General features: G+C 44.1%; 1 protein-coding gene across 1 annotated transcript in view; it reads right to left on the minus strand.

Annotated features, from left to right (window-relative positions):
* Positions 1-16,318, minus strand: part of Rec114 (REC114 meiotic recombination protein) — a 108,262-nt gene that overhangs the window by 21,478 nt on the left and 70,466 nt on the right. Inside the window, exon 3 of the mRNA XM_052762231.1 lies at positions 493-576. Coding sequence (XP_052618191.1) covers positions 493-576 — 84 coding nt within the window. The remainder of the gene's footprint in view (positions 1-492; positions 577-16,318) is intronic.

The following is a 16,318-nucleotide window of genomic DNA, read 5'->3' on the forward strand; positions in this document are numbered from 1 at the left end:
GTTTTTCTACATAGCCCTGGCTGACTTGGAACTCACTATGTAGACCATACACACTGGCCTTGAAGTCACAGAGATCAGCCTGCCTCTGCTTCCTGAGTGCTGGGATTAAAGGTGTGTACCACCACACCCAGATCTTATATTTTAATATTACACTGAGAAAAGGTGAAAACACATATTCAATGGAACTGTCAAAAATACCCTTTTAAACATCTAACTAACCCAGACACATAGTGCCAACCCACCCGCTCCCAGTGCTCAGAGCAGAGAGGCTCACAGCCCAGTGCCACACTGACCAGCCAGCCTGCACACCAGGGGCAGCTCCAGCTTGCTTTGGGTCTTGCTTACTGGGCAAACCTTTCTTCAACACATTATTTTCCCATCACTGGTCCCCCACCCAGAGGCTCCCCACCCCCACCCTGACAAACACACAGTAAGGGAAGAGTGGGGCATTCATGTAAACATGGCTGGCCACACAGCTCTGTGTCATCTTGCCTTTATCGTTGTTCCAAACAGAAGACAGTCCATGCGTCTTACAATCTTCAACCAGCTCTTGCTGCCAATGAGCGAGAATCCTTCCTGAAACAGCAATTAGGAGGGTTAGCAACAGAAGCAGAGAGGGACACTGGAGACAGGGTCCCTATGAACAAGTCGGTCCTCTTAATTCACACCCATGGAAGCAATGCCACCAGACGCTGAGGTGAACACCTCACCAGTGCCAGGTCCTGGCACTTATTTAAAAAACGGTTCTTAACGTCTTTGTATTAAAATGATACTGAAGTAGTAAACATCACATTCATACTTGCTGTAAAACACATCTATGCTTCCAGATCTGCCCAAACGACCTTCTGTTCCCAAGAAACAGGCTTCGTTATTCTCGTTTTTCAGTTTATCAGACCCACTGCTGGCAGCATGGTGAGATTCCTCATCAGAAGAACCTTGTTTTCCATTATTTGGTTTTTTGAGTATTAGTTCTTCATTTACATCTGATAGAGGGAGAGAAAGGAAGAACCAGCAGAAAGGGCAACAGAGGGCGCACAAGTCTCAAAGAGTGCTGAGGGGGTCTAGAGCTGTCTGCAGACCAGACAGCAAGGACCCTGTGGCCTGCAGCTCCTAAGCTACCTGCACGCTGCTGGCTGCAGCCTGAGCTGAATGTGTTCAGCCTGATCGCCCGCCGTGAGCAAAAACTCCAGTGGACAGTGCCTTCACCTGAGAAGGTCAAGAACTCAAAGGTCAAGGTAAACAAGAAAATGCCCTTGACTTTCTTGGAAAGTTACCAATAGTTTCTTCTTCTTAAAGGAAAAAAAAAAAAAAAAAGAACAAGAAGTCAAGCAAAGAATTTATAGTTTCTCCTTAAAACTTTCTCAGGCTGGCATGGTGGTACACACCTGAGATACTCAGAAGTACTGAGTCAGGATGATCGCCACAAGTTTGAGGCCTGCCCAAGTTGCATAATGAGACCTGGTCTCAAAATAAAAACAAAACAAAAACTCCCAGATTCGTAAAAGGAAGTATGTAATTATGATACCCCAGAGAATAAGCTGTTGTTTCAGGCGGCAGGCTGTGGAGAAGGCATAGAGTACACATTAGTGCAGTGCTTATGGGGGGCAATTTGATAATACTGGTACTGCAAATGTGTTTATCCTTTAGCCTAATAGTCCAAGTGTTAAGGACGCATTCATGGGTCAGCCTGCACTCATCCTGACGTGATGCATGGATAGGATAGACATTACTGCATTAAATCTGATTACATTTAATTAATTAGTTAATTAGACAGGAGGGAAAAGGTGGAGGGTGCCATCATGCAAGTGTGGAAGTAAGAAGACATTCCACAGGGATCAATGTTCTCCTTCCACCATGTGGGTCTGGGGATTGAACTCATGTTAGTTATTAGGCTTAGTGACAGGCACCTTTACCCACTGATGTGGCTCATCAGCCCCTGCTGCAATTTAAAAAGGATTTTATGTGTATGAGTGTTTTGCCCACGTGCATATGATGCACATCACATGCCTGCAGTTCCTGCACAGTCCACAAGAGGGCCCTGAATCCCCGGAACAGGAGTTACAGTAGGTTGTGAGCCCTGTGAGTGCTGGAGACCAAACCCAGCTCCTGTCAGAGCTGGAAGCGCTCCTAACTGCTGAGCCATCTCTCCAGGACTCTGCCTCACCTGCCTTTTTAAAAGGGAAGAAGAACCCAAGTGCACACCAAAGACAGACTGATTAAGTTGTGGATGCTGTGCAAGGTCAGAACATACAGCTATAAAAGAAAAGAATGAAAACTCCATCAGTGCTGTCCAGTAGGAAGAGAATTTGAACCACATTTGTAACTTAAAAATTTCTAGTTATTATTTTAAAAAGATACCGGTAAAGTTAATTTTAATATTTCATATTTTGTTAATAACAATTTGATTTACTATATATTAAATTTTATATAAATATAATCTTTTTTATATATAAATATAATAATTTATTTAACCTAATATATGAAAATATGTCAGTATGCAGACAAAGTAAGCAGTTAAATTGTTTTTTAAAATGATTAAAATTGGCCTGTGAAATCCAGCATGTTTTACACTCACTGTGGGTACTATATACTTTTATTATTGGTGTGCCATGTGGACGGAGGTCATAGGACAACTGACAGGAGTGTTTCTCTCCCTCCACCCTTCAGGAGGGTCCCAGGGGTCAAACTCAGGTGGTCAGGCCTGTGCAGCAAGCACTGTCCTGCTGAGCCACATCACAGCCCCAAGGGAGGCTGCTATAATTTGCTAGTTAATGTGAAATGTAGTCCTAGAAAAAAGTAGAGTTTAATAAGAAAATATTTCATATCATGTCTATTTTAAAAAATATATATTAAAATGAAGTTATATTTGGAAGACGGGTTTTTTGTTGTTGTTTTGCACTTCATATCCAGCCTGTCTGCACCATAGGATGGAGAGGCCGATCTCTGGCCTATGCCTGACTCCCCCCCACTTCCTCTCTTCACACTCACTGCTGTTATTCTGCTGAGCTTGGACAGAGTATCCCAGAGGCCCTTTGGCTGGAATGGCACTGGATTCCAAGGGGCCTGCAGTGCACATCTCTGGAAGGACAGCTGCACACAATGGCTTTCCTGCATTATTACTGTGCAGCTCATTTCCAGAGTCTAATCACAGTGTGGTCCTTGATCCCCCAGATCACACCTAATGCTTGCCATGGTGGCTCATGTCTGTAATCCCAGTACCTGGGAAGCTGGGGCAGAAGGATTGCCATAAGCTCAAAGCCAGCCTGATCTACACAGTGAAGTCCAGAGTGAGACCCAATCTAAAAAAATTAACAATTAAAAAGTAAAAAAAAAAAAACAATAAAAAGTCTCCATAAACAAAGAGGAAGCCATAAAGAGAGGTAGCAAAGGACCCTAAGACTGGTGCTAAGTCCAAGGATGGCTACCTCACTGAACTGGTTTCTTCATGGCTCAGATGCACCCCCACCCCCTTTCCAGGGTCTTGCTATGTAGCTCACACTGGCCTCTAACTTGGGGTCCTCCTGCCTCAGCCTCCCAAATGCTGAGATTACAGGCCTGCTTCTCCACACAGCCTCGGATGCCTCCTGGCTCCAACTTTACTGGCCAGTGTAAGCCAGTCGCTACCCAGGAGGATGTCATGGCAGGTAGGGTCACTGGTACTGAGCAAGATAAATCAGCTTTAAACCCATGCCAAGTGTGACTTTATAAGCTTTGAAGTGAGCAGGGCACTTCACTTTCATGAAGATGACAAAGCATTCCCACCTGCTACAAAGACCCTGAATCCGAGGGAAGCAGCAGAGGAGACTGTGGTTCCAAAAATAGCTCAATGACTAACTGCTGATAATCCTTTCAGTCCTAAGCTCTGGGTGCCAAGGGCTTCTTGATGAAGGGGAGCGGGCTCTCAGGTGCCAGGTGATATATTTAAAAAACGAGATCCTGCCTGAAGCTTCAGGGATGTGTTTCTCTACTCACTCTGGAAGCTCCGGGTTTATGAGGTTCAAATTATGCTGAAAACGGGAAATATCCACAATAACAGAGTCTTTGCAGGACGCAACAATGTGAGGGAAGAAAAAGGAAGCAGAAGGAATTCGGGTTCTAAAAAATGTGCACTTTCCACAGTTATAACCAATGATTATTTATTCAGTTAATAAAAAAGAGTAATGAGATGGGCAATAAAACAATTTGTAGCTGAGTCAGGGTTAGATTTTAGTCTAAGACTTGCATGTGGATATTTCTACTTCATTAAAAAATGTTGTAACAGAGAAGAAACAATGGTCTAATTCCCAAGGGGCCACCCCACACTTCCCACAAAAATAAACATCATGTCTCAGACTGATGATCACATCCAAGCTGAGACGCCACACAGTAGACTCCTGGGTTTGGATGCTGTGGATGCTGTGCCTGGTATATACCAGAAACACAACCAGTTGGTCTCATGCTGAACCACAGGCAGTTTAAAAGTAAGGCAAATAAACAATAGACAGTGACCATTATGTAAGGCCCACTATGCGACACTGATTACACCAGTCATTCCTGTCAATTATCAGACCGGAGTCAAGAGGCTGGGTCATAAATACCTGCTGCAGGACACGCTGCACAGCTCACCCCAACAAAGCCACCTGCTATGACTCTGGCACGGGCCTCACAGAGTAACTGCAGGTTGAGCCAATCAGCTATCTCTCTGTGGCTCTCCACAGGGCCCTGTGTCCAAAGGCTTTCTTTCAAAGCACCTCACAGGACTTTTATCCTTCCTAATAAAGCCTTGAGACACACCAGAGGTCCCTTGCACTGTGAGAGTTTTCCAGACTACAATCTTATTCCTTGTTTATTATTCCCAAATGAAACCTTTTGCTTAGATATCTATTTTTCTGCTTTCATTTTTTGAGACATGGTCTCATCACACAATCCAGATTGCCCTAAAACTTCCAACCCCCCTGCCTCCACCAGATTCATTTTTTTTTTGTATCCTGTAATGTAAATTTTCAAACATGCATACAGGAGTAGAGAAAAAGAGCACAATGAAGTGATCTTCTGGCTACGGCTGTCATCACACAGCCCATGTTACTTCATTCACACCCACTCAACAGCCACCCACTCCCTGGATCATTCTATTCTAAAGCTAAGATAGATATCCGTAAATATCCCAGGATGTATTTCTTCCAAGCTAAGGTCTTAAAACATAACCACAAAACCAATCTTTAAAAATTAACAACTTTGCCAAGTGGTGGTGGCACACACCTTTAATCCCAGCACTTGGGAGGCAGAGACAGATGGATCTCTGTGAGTTCGAGGCCAGCCTGGTCTATAGAGCAAGTTCCAGGACAGCCAAGAATTGCTAAGGCTACACAAAGAAACCCTGTCTTGAAAAACCAAACCCAAACAAGTCAAAACAAAAACCCAAAGAAAACAAAAAACCAAACCAAACCAAAATACCAAACTAAACAAAACAAAACAAAAAACCAAAACCAAAACAACCCCCCAAACTCCTTCCTGCTGTCAAATGCCTTTGACACTCCCACATTTCCCTGTCTTCTAGGGTTTTTCTATATTCCTTAATTTTTGAAAAGGTATCCAAATATCATCCACACACTGTGACATGGGGCTGCGGTGTCCTTGGGTCTTGCAGACGTCTCCCTGTCTTTTCTCATCTTTCCTAACGCTGAGTCACGAGGTCTCTAGATCCAAGGTTAACAGCCCTGTGTAGAGCTGCCGAGTAACTATCTTAGGCGCATGGGTCTTGCAGTCTGCAGGCCACATGTGAACTCAGGCCTGTAGTGGGAAAGCAGCCACAGGCAAACAAGTGGGGCTGCCATCTAACAACGTTTTACCATGGACACTAAAACCAGAACTGCACAGAATTTTTCATAGCTCACAAGGCAGTATTCCTTTCTGAATGCTTTTTAACCATTCCAAAAAGATAAACTAGGGGCTGTATAACAATTTGATCCTTAGAATCCACATAAAAAAGCTAGGCACAATGATACATTATAATTCTAGTCCAGTGAGGAGCAGACAAGTGGACCCTGGGCTGGCTGGCCAGCTAGTCTAGCCTAGTCAGCAAACCTAGGTCCCAATAAGAGACCCTGCCTCAGAAATAAAGTGTATGGACCCTAAGGGGTGACAGTCAAGGCTGGCCTCTGGCTTCTACCTGCAGACAGGTGCACCCTACATACTAACACTCATCCACACACAAATACATGCACACTCAGACAAACAGAAAGCAAAGGCCACTCTGCCCACTGTTTGTTACTTCCCCAGACTCATCCTCACTAAACTGTTCGTGTACCTCCGTGGATGCGCTTCCTATATACCCTGTCTCCTAGAGTCCTCACAGATGAAGAAATCTGGTCAAATTCAGGCTTATCTTCCTTTGGAATTTGTCCCATCACTCTCCGACAGACACAGCATGTCTCTGTCCTTGTGTGTGTGAATTAACAGTTACTAGGAGCATTGCTTATAATCACTAATTCATTAGAATTTGCAAAAAAAATGGTATTTTTATTCCTTCTTCTCGTATGAACTTGAATATCTATGAAGAGGGACTTTGATCCCAGCATAGTGGTACACATTCATCATTCCAGCACTCAAGAAGGCAGAGGCAGGAGGGTTCAGATTGAGGCCAGCCTAGGCTATGTGGTGAGACACTATCTCAAAAATCAAAATCAAACAAAACCATAGAAGAAGAGATCAGAGCTGTAAAGATAGTTCTGTCAGTAAAGTGCCAGTATGAGGACCTGGGTTTGATCCCCAGTGCCATGGTGTGTTCGCAATCTCAAACGCATGCACACATACATACATTTTCAGAGAATTCTTCATCTACAGTTTACAATCAACTCTTCTAGGTAATGACAGGAAAGGCAGGGTAAATGTTTGCTTTAGCTCTCATTTTTGTTGGATTTCAAAATAATGGTGTGGTTCCTTGCTATTCTCCGAAGACAGCAAGGACTTCCACACTCTGAAAAATAATCTGACTATATTTGCTGTTTCAAACCACTGTAGTAACTATTGATGCTTCAGTGACCAGTCTGGTTAATAAGGACGTTTTCAGAAAAGCTGACTCCTGCATCCTGTGGGTGTGACTTGGGTGATCTCCAGCGACCTCCGCTGCTTCCCATAGGAGACAACACAATGCAGGTCTTGTTGCTGTCAATGATTTAACTCCATCCACTCACACCTGGAGAGTCGCAGGAATGTCAGGCCATCTCATTGTTGAAGACATTACCCATAATTCCCTCAGTGTGCAGTTTCACTGACTTGGTTTTAGAGAGGAAACTAGTAAAAATTAAAAAGCCATCATGCTATTTCTTCCCAAGAGGGACTAAGAGGGTCACAAATTCTACTCATCACGTACACACTGAGATGAAAACAAGTCAAGTAGGATTTCGGGACTTGAAGAAAGGGTAACCAGCAGACTGAGTGAGCCTATGATCACCTAAGCTTTGTGCTTGGAATCAGTTTCCAGACTGAAGCCAGGCATGCTGGTACACATCTGCAATCTCAACACTTGGGAGGAAGGAAGACCAGAGTTCAAGGTCATTCTTGGCTACTTATCACCTTCAAGGCCAGCCTAGGCTACATAAGATCCTGTCTCAAACACCTTTTTTAAAAAAGATGTATAGATTTTATTTTATGGATGTGAGTGTTTTGCCTGCATGTATTTATGACCATCATGTGCTATGTCCGATGCCCAGAGGTCAAAAGAGGGTGTCAGATCCCCTGGAACTGGAGTTACTGATGGTTCTGAGCCACCATGTGGGTACTGGAAATCAAACCCAGATCCTCTGTAAGAAAAACAAGTGCCCTAAACTCCTTAGCCATCTCTCCAGCCAATCCCCCATCTTAAAAATCTTTAAAAATTAATAAGAAAAAAATTCAGACTGGCAAAGAAAAGGGGAACCTGCTGAGTTTGTAGTCTTACTGAGTTAAGGAAAAAGCAGTGGGAAAAGGCTGCAGTGGCTGGAGCTGGTTACAGGATTGCTGGAAGAGCTTCTGAAGCCTGCCTCAGGGGTCCTGGAGCCTCTGGCTGACCTGCAGTCTAGGCACTGCAGATGCCACACCAACCCTGTTCAAGAGCAACCTCACAGTGAGAAACAGCCTGAGTTGAGAGCCTTCCTGGAATGCAGAGGCTCTTCAGGACACAGCACACCTCAAAATGCTGCTGAATTAGCTGCAGGGTGAAGGCCACTCTACACCCACCCTAGAGAGAATCAAAACAAGTTTCCAAAAGGTCAAACTGGTAAGTACTTTAACTGCTTGCCTAAAACTCCCCAAATTTTTAAGGGGCACAAAAAACAACTATCACTTTACAATGTAAGGATCATGTCTGATCAGAAATCACTGACAAATGAAATACTGGGCAGCTTAACAGGCTAACAAGAATTATTTAAAGAAAAATGTGTCAACAACCAACTGAAATTGCAGTGCTGATCCTATAGACAGGGAAGGATGTTTAAAAAGTTACATGTGCTCAAGCATTAAAAACAAACAAAACATGATCGTGCTTAAGAGGGAAACAAAATATACGATCTAACATATATGTGTACATATAGATATGTATTTTGCTGGCCTCCAACTTGAGAAGGGTTACTTCTGAGGGTAACAAATTATATTGATGGTGGAGGTGGAAGGCACCCGGATGACTTTCAGTATATGTAAATTAGGCCTCAATAACGAGAAACCACTAACATCATCCCCAAATTAAAGGACAAGCATAAGGCCCTGAGTAAAGAAGCGGGTGGTATAGTGTGGGTGGTATAGACGTGACTGGGGAAGTGCAGGGCACCCACATGGCTGTAATGCAGGCTGAACAGAGAGACATAGTTTCTCAAAGAGGCCTTCCTATTATGCTAAAAGGTTTTAGAGCTCAAGATGACATCATTTTTCTATTTTCTGGCAATGTGATACAATAGTTTTTAAGTTTTAAATACTACGCTCGTTGGCCCAAATTTGTCTTCAAGATTACTTGTTCGTCTCTACTAATAAATAGCAGGGCATATAGCAGATGAAGTACTGCCCTTCTCCCGCATCAGAACTAGACCCAATGCTCCTGTGCTACAGCGGCACACAGAACGCACAGAGCCCATGCAGAAGCGAGTGCTCAAATGCACTGGCCCAAAGGCTTCTTTTCACAGCAAAAACGAACATCTGCTGGTTCTGCCTACATAGTGAGTACTCTTCTTTATTTTTCTTTTGGAAATCACTTGCTCCCATTCAGAGGCTCCAGACAAGGCTGGTTTCTTACCTGCCCTTGCTCCAGAGGTAGACAGGTGCCTGTCAGCATATGGAACTGCTCCTGACCACTGTGTTGCATTTATGAGTAGGCATATAAGCTAGTAAATGTTGAGACCTTTGTTACAACTGTCAAGGAGAGGCTCTTATCATTGGGGTTGTTTGTCTGAAGGATAAATAAGCCTGCCATTGCTGGGACCCCTCAGGAGCAAGCCTTCCTTACAGGAAAGTAGAGCTGGGAGAATGTGACAGTGTGTGAGCCTCTGGGTCCACTGCATTGAAAACCACCCTGATTTCTGTACATTGCAGTTTTGTGAGGCAGTAAGTCTTATTCGTTTACAAGAATGTAAGATGGGCCTGTGTTACTTGCAACCCAGAGTTTATAGCTTTAGAAGCACAATAGCCATGCTAATTCCCTTTCACTGCTCAAATATCCATCCAAATTTCCCTACCCAATTGCCACCGCATTTTCAAAATTCCACATCTCCTCATTCAACAATATAGCAATCATTATTATTATTGAAATCTTCCTTAATGCCACGGTAGGAGCATAGCTGACCACTTGCCCTTCCTTCTCCCAGCACTTCTGTGATTCCTTTGCTACCTTACCCAGAGTCCCGTCTTCACCACACCTCAGGCTCAGTCACGATTTAAATAGCAGGTCTCCAGCACAGAGCTTTCTAAGACCCTTAAAGAAGCCTGAGGCTAACAGCAAAGAACCATGGGATAGTCACCCTGCTTGAGTGGCTCAGAGAGACCTCCAGCTCCAACCACCTATGACCAGAGCTGTGGTCACCACACATACCTGCTTCCAGTGCTGGCTCTTTTCTGAATTCCTAACTTGGGAGGATGAGGGAGGGAGGCCACCTTCAGAAGGCTGAAGAGACCAGAAACCTTCCATCTCTCCTACCTCGACTCATCTCTGAGTTGCTGCTTTTTCCTCGTACACAGCTCCTCCATCAAGCCCTTTTCCCCCATGCTGACATTGCCATCTTCTTTCTTGATTTACTAAAATGGCCTTCCCCATCTTTCACAGGCCTTTTATGTTCTCTTGTCCACCCCTCCTATTCTTACACAACTTCAAGAAATAATGTTTCTATCGAAAATGTAACAGGCTGTCACTCACTGGCTTCGAATCTGTCGATAGTTTCCTATTTTTCTTGATAAACATAAAATCTCTATAGGACCTGCAAGGGAGTACACAGGAAGAATGAGGTAGATGACCACTGTACACCTGACTCGTAAACAGGAGATGTGGAGATCATAAACTTCCATGAAGTCCCAGGAGCCTTCTAACCCTGATGCCTCTTAAGACAAGGAAGGGCCAAGGCCACAGAACAACATGTCTAGTGCTGTTCTCAGCTCCCAGGAAGGAATGAGAATCTAAGGGGTAGTCTCATAAAACACCAGGGTGTTGGCTGTCAGCATCTTCCAGCACATTCCCTGAATACAACTTTGCGGGTATTGAGCTCTCTGCCTGCACATTCTCTAATGTTCGTGTGCTGATCTTAGCTTACTTTCTCTCTGGTGTAAGCCTGGGAGCATTCTTACCTCCTGGAGAGACCTTTCCCTATCTTGGCTTTGATTTTTATGGTTTAGCACTCCCAGGGAAATCTAGTTTTGCTCCAAACTTCTAAGATCATAAAAGTCCATGGTGGGTTGTTTTTAGGCTAACTGTGGGTGTCTATCTAAAACCCTCAGAGACACTCAGAACACTAATAATCAGAATGCTAATTCTGTTGGTAGCTTAAAGCTATAGGAAGTGGTCTTTATGTTCAATTCCTTCTTAATAAAATGGACTGGGGGAGGAGGCTGGGAAGATAGCCCAGTCAGTAAGTTCTTGCTGGGCAAACAAGAAGATCTGAATTCAGGTTCCTGGTACCAAACAAACAAACAAACAAACAAATAGTAAGGTGTGGCAGCATGCAACTGTAATCCTAGCACCAGGAAATAAAGACAGGAGGATCCCTAGGACTTGCTGGCTACTTAGACAATCATCAGGTTCAGTGAGAGACCCTGTGTCCAAAAAGCAAGGTGGAGAACATTTGAGAAAGACACCCAACATCAACCTGTGGCCTTCACATATACACATGTCCAGCTCATATATATACATATACATGGACATGCACATATATACAAAATAAACAAAAAGCATTATGGGAAAATAAAAGTAGATATTATGTGCTTTCAATAGCATTTCATGTTCATGAAAAGTTGCCCACACTTAGCTCAGTGGCTGGGCGTCTTGGACAGGTTTCTATTGCTGTGCTAAAACACCATGGTCAAAAGCAACTTGGGGAGGAAATGGTTTATTTCATCTTACAGTTTGTAGCCCATCATCCAGGGAAGGCAGGATGTCATGAACTGAGGCAGACACCAGGGAGGAATGCTGCTTACTGGGTTGCTGCTCTCGGCTTGCTCAGCCTGCTTTCTTATAGCACTAAACACCACCAGTGAGCTGGGCCCTCCCATATCAATAATCAATCAAGAAAGGCACCATACAGGCTTGCCCACAGGCCAGTAGGGTGGGGGCATTTTCTTAATTGAGGTTCCCTCTTCCAAAATGATTCTAGCTTTGCCAAGCTGACAAAACTAGCTAGCACAATGGGTATGCCACAGGCATTTCCTTCTCACATTTCTGAGGGCCGAGACACCTGAAATTAGGAGCAGGCAGGCTATGTGAAGGACTAGTAAAGGTTACTTCTTGGCTGGTGGAGCCATCCCTTCATTATGCTCACCTGGTCTTTCTTGGTGCATGCTTGAGATAGTAAAGAGTTCTCTCTCTTCATACAAAGTCACTAACTTCACTAGGGACTTCCTTTCATGACATCATCCATACCTAATCACGTCCCAAGGCCTGACTTCCAAATACCATCACACTGGGGGGGCTTAGAGCTTCAATATATGGTGGGACCTGGTTCAGCTCATACCATTCCTTAAAATTCAACTGCCAATATACTTTGAGCAACTGTAACTTTAGCAACTCAATAAAAACACAGCTCTAACTATGTTTGTTGAAATGTGGAAACATTATTAAAGTTAAAACTATAATCATAAGAACTTGTTTCAAAAAAGAAACTCAAGACCTAACTCTAATATAATACAAGTTGTTTTAATGTATTAGTGTATTTTTAAAATAATCTGGCCACCTCCAAACCCACAAGCCCCCATCACACAGGGGTGCTATAAGCTCAGCCACAGCAAGAGACCCTGTCCCCTCCTGCTCTGGACCCCAGCCCACTCTACCTCTAGATCCTTGTGCCCCAGCCACTCTGTGTAGATGTTGCAGCCCTGGACCTAGACTAAAACCAGTAAGAAACCCACCCCCACTCCTCCACTGAAGCTCCTGCCCCTAGACACTACCCCAGAGTCTCCCCAAAACACCTGTCCCAGAATGCGGCCCTGCCTTCAAAATCTGGGACATAAACTCACATCAAAAGACAATCGACATTCTAACTCAATATGTCCAGGTCTCATAGCAAAAATACAAATAGTATGATAAAACGAGACAATATATCCCTGCCAAAATCACCAATCCCATAGGAATGCTTCTCAAGGAGAAAACTTAGACAAAACTCAAGACACACAATTCAAAAGAATAATTGTAAACATGCTCAATTCATTCAAAGCATTCAAAGAGGGCACAGACATGGGGATTTTAAAAGGACAGGAATAAAATGACTAAGGGCCAAGAAAATTAGAACAAACAGCTGAATGAGGTAATTAGGACAATCCAGAAATTTTAAATCAAATCCAATACAGAGATAGAAAGACTAGAGAAAATGCAAACTGAAATGAACCGAGGAGGGGAGGACTCAGCAAGTATACTGAAAAGTTCAAGGGAGAGCGACACCCACAGAACAGAGTGTGTGGAAGGCAGAGTATCCAGGCCTGAAGACAGGGTATAGGAACTCAAAGAAAATGATCACTTAAATTCGTCAACAAAATATGCAAGAACTTGGCAGTACCATGAAAAAGCCAACCTATGAATTATAGGCATAGAAGAAGGAAAGAATTCCAGGCAAAAGGCATAGTTAATATGAGAACAGGAAGAAGCAAAGTGCTAGAGAGGCCCACAGAAATCCACAAAGATACCCCCACAACTGACTGCTGGCAATGGTCGAGATACAGCCCGAACTGACCTACTCTGGTGATGGGATGGCCAAACACCCTAATTGTCGTGCTAGAAACCCCATCCAACTACTAAGGGATCTGGATGCAGAGATCCATGACTAGGCCCCGGGTGGATCTCTGGGAGTCCAATTAGTGAGAATGAGGAGGGTTTATATGAGCGAGAATTGTTGAGACCAAGGTTGGATAAAGCACAGGGACAAATAGCCAAATGAATGGAAACACATGAACTATGAACCAATGGCTGAGGGGTCACCAACTGGATCAGGCCCTCTGAATGGGTGAGACAGTTGATTGGCTTGATCTGTTTGGGAGGCACCCAGGCAGTGGGACCGGGTCCTGTGCTCATTGCATGAGTCGGCTGTTTGAAACCTGGGGCCTATGCAGGAACGCTTGGCTCGGCCTGGGAGGAGGGGAATGGACCTACCTGGACTGAGTCTACCAGGTTGATCTTAGTCCGCAGGGGAGGCTTTGCCCTGGAGGAGGTGGGAATGGGGGGTGGGCTGGGGGGAAGGTGAGGGGGGCGGGAGGGGGGAGAACAAGGGAATCCGTGGCTGATATGTAGAACTGAATTGTATTGCAAAATAAAAATAAAAATAAATATTTTGAATAAAAATCATGAGAGAAAATTTCTCAAATCTACAGGAAGAGATACTCATTTAGGTAGGAAAGGCCCACAGATCACCAAATAGACAGGACCAGAAAACAAATCAACAATATATTATAGTTAAAATACTAAAAACACAGACTAAAGAAGGGGTACTAAAAGTTGTTGGGGAGAAGTGCCAAGTCACATATAAAGACAGACTCATCAGAACAACAGCTGATAATTTAATGGAAACTTTTAAAGCCAGAAGGACCTGGAAAGAAGTATTCCAATTTCTAAAAGATCACAACTACTAGCCAGACTATTATACCCAGCAAAACTACTCATTAAAATTTAAGCAGAAATAATGCCAGGTATAATGGCACAAGTCTTTGATCCCAGTGCTCAGGAGGCACAGGCAGGCAGATCTCTGTGAGTTCAATACCAGCCTGGTCTACATACTGAGTTGCTGGTCATCCAGGTCTACATGTTGAAACTCTATGGGGAACCAAGGAAGCTCTGAGTAAATGTGTATTATTAATATGGGCAAGGCCATGTCAATGACCCAATGCCTCAGACCAAAGGAAATGGCAAAGCTGTCCCCCAGGGTGAGGCTCAAGAGGCATGGTGTCTTAGTTCTTTTCTATTGCTGTAACAAAACATCATGACCAAGACAACTTAAAGAAGAAAGTGTTTAATATTGGGCTTAGAGTCCATGAAGGTGGAACAAAGGCATGGCGTCAGGAATTGCTGGGAGCTCACATCTTAATCTGTAAGTATGAAGTATACAGAAAGAGAATTCAAATTGGCACAAGTCTTTTGAAACCTCAAAGCCTGCCCCCAGTGACATACATACTTCCTCCAGCAAGGCCACATCTCCTAATCCTCTCTAAAGGGCTACCAACTGGAGACCAAGTATTCAGACCTATGAACCTATGGGAACCATTCTCATTCACACATCACAGATGGCAAACTTTCCTCTGGTTTGAATTTGAATGTTAAGTGTATACAAACACTAGCAACCACAGCTGCCTCCTCCCAGATGACTGAAACCTGAGGCTGCTCCCCTATAGAGACCTCCTATCAAGACTAGCATAATGAAAGTATTGAGGTTCCCGGGTTTTGTTGAGTAGTTGATACTGCTCTCTCAGAGCCTGAACAGCCCCGGCAATCCCAGCGTTTCTGTATGTGTGTCTGTCCTTCCTTCATGCCCTCACCACCCCAGGCAGGTTTCCAGGACCAAGCAGTGCAGGACATGACAAGACCCTATCTCAGAACAAACAAAACAACAACAAAGAAGCTGAAAGAGAAACAAAGACTTGCCGTGATAAAAATAAACTAAGTTCACACGACCACTACATATATCCTCTACAGAGGGTATTGGAAGAATTAAAAAAATTTTAAATATATTACATCCCAACTGCAATTTCTACTTCCTCCATTCCTCCTGGTCCCTCCCCCACCGCCCCTCTTCCCCAGATCAACTCCTGTTTCCTACAAACAAACAAACAAACAAACAAACAAACAAACAAAAAGCAGGTCTCCAAGGGATACCCACAGAGCACGGCCTAACAATAAGACTGGACACAAACCCTCATATCATGGCTGGATGTGGAAACCCAGAAGTATAGGAACCAGGTGCTTCCCCAGCCTGCCTTCAGCCACTCCGAGCTAGCAGCCACACCATTACCAGCCACCAAAATTGACATATTTAAAAAGTCCCTGTCATCACAGCCAACTCTCTGTCTCTCTTTTGTCTGTTTCTCTTGTCCCTGCTGAGAGGGGGCCTTTCAAGTCCCTTCCAATAAATCTCTCTTGTGATATCTGTTGTGTGGTGTGATTTCTGTGGCATTTCTTGGCCTGGATCTGCCAAGGTACTCTTCTGCTGCTAAACTGGAACAGTAGGAGGAAAAAGGTCCCAAGCATAGGCAAATGAGTGGACACTCCCCGACTCCCACTGTTAGGAGTCTCACAAGAACACCAAGCTACACAACCATAACATATATGCATGCCGTGGACCTAGATGAGACCCATAGAGGGTGTGATTGTCACTTCAGTCTGTGAGCCCCTATGAGCCCTGCTTAGTTGATTCTATGGGCCATGTTCTCCTGGTGTCCTTGATCCCTCTGGCCCCTGCAATCCTTCCTTCCCATCTTCCGGCTCTGCCCAGTGTTTGACTGTGGGTCTCTGCATCTGCTCCCATCAGTCGCTGGAAGACACCTTTCTGATGATAACTGGGCTAGGCACTGATCTATGAGCATGGCAGAATATCAATAGGAATCATTTCACTGACCTTTTTTTTTTTTTTTTTTTTTGGCAGTGCTGTTTTGTTCTATCCTGGGTCTCTGGGCTTTCCTGCCTCTGGAGAGGGAA

The sequence above is a fragment of the Peromyscus californicus genome, unplaced genomic scaffold (genome assembly GCF_007827085.1).
Source record: "Peromyscus californicus insignis strain IS unplaced genomic scaffold, ASM782708v3 Scaffold_11__1_contigs__length_118956290, whole genome shotgun sequence".
Taxonomy (NCBI): Eukaryota; Metazoa; Chordata; class Mammalia; order Rodentia; family Cricetidae; genus Peromyscus; species Peromyscus californicus.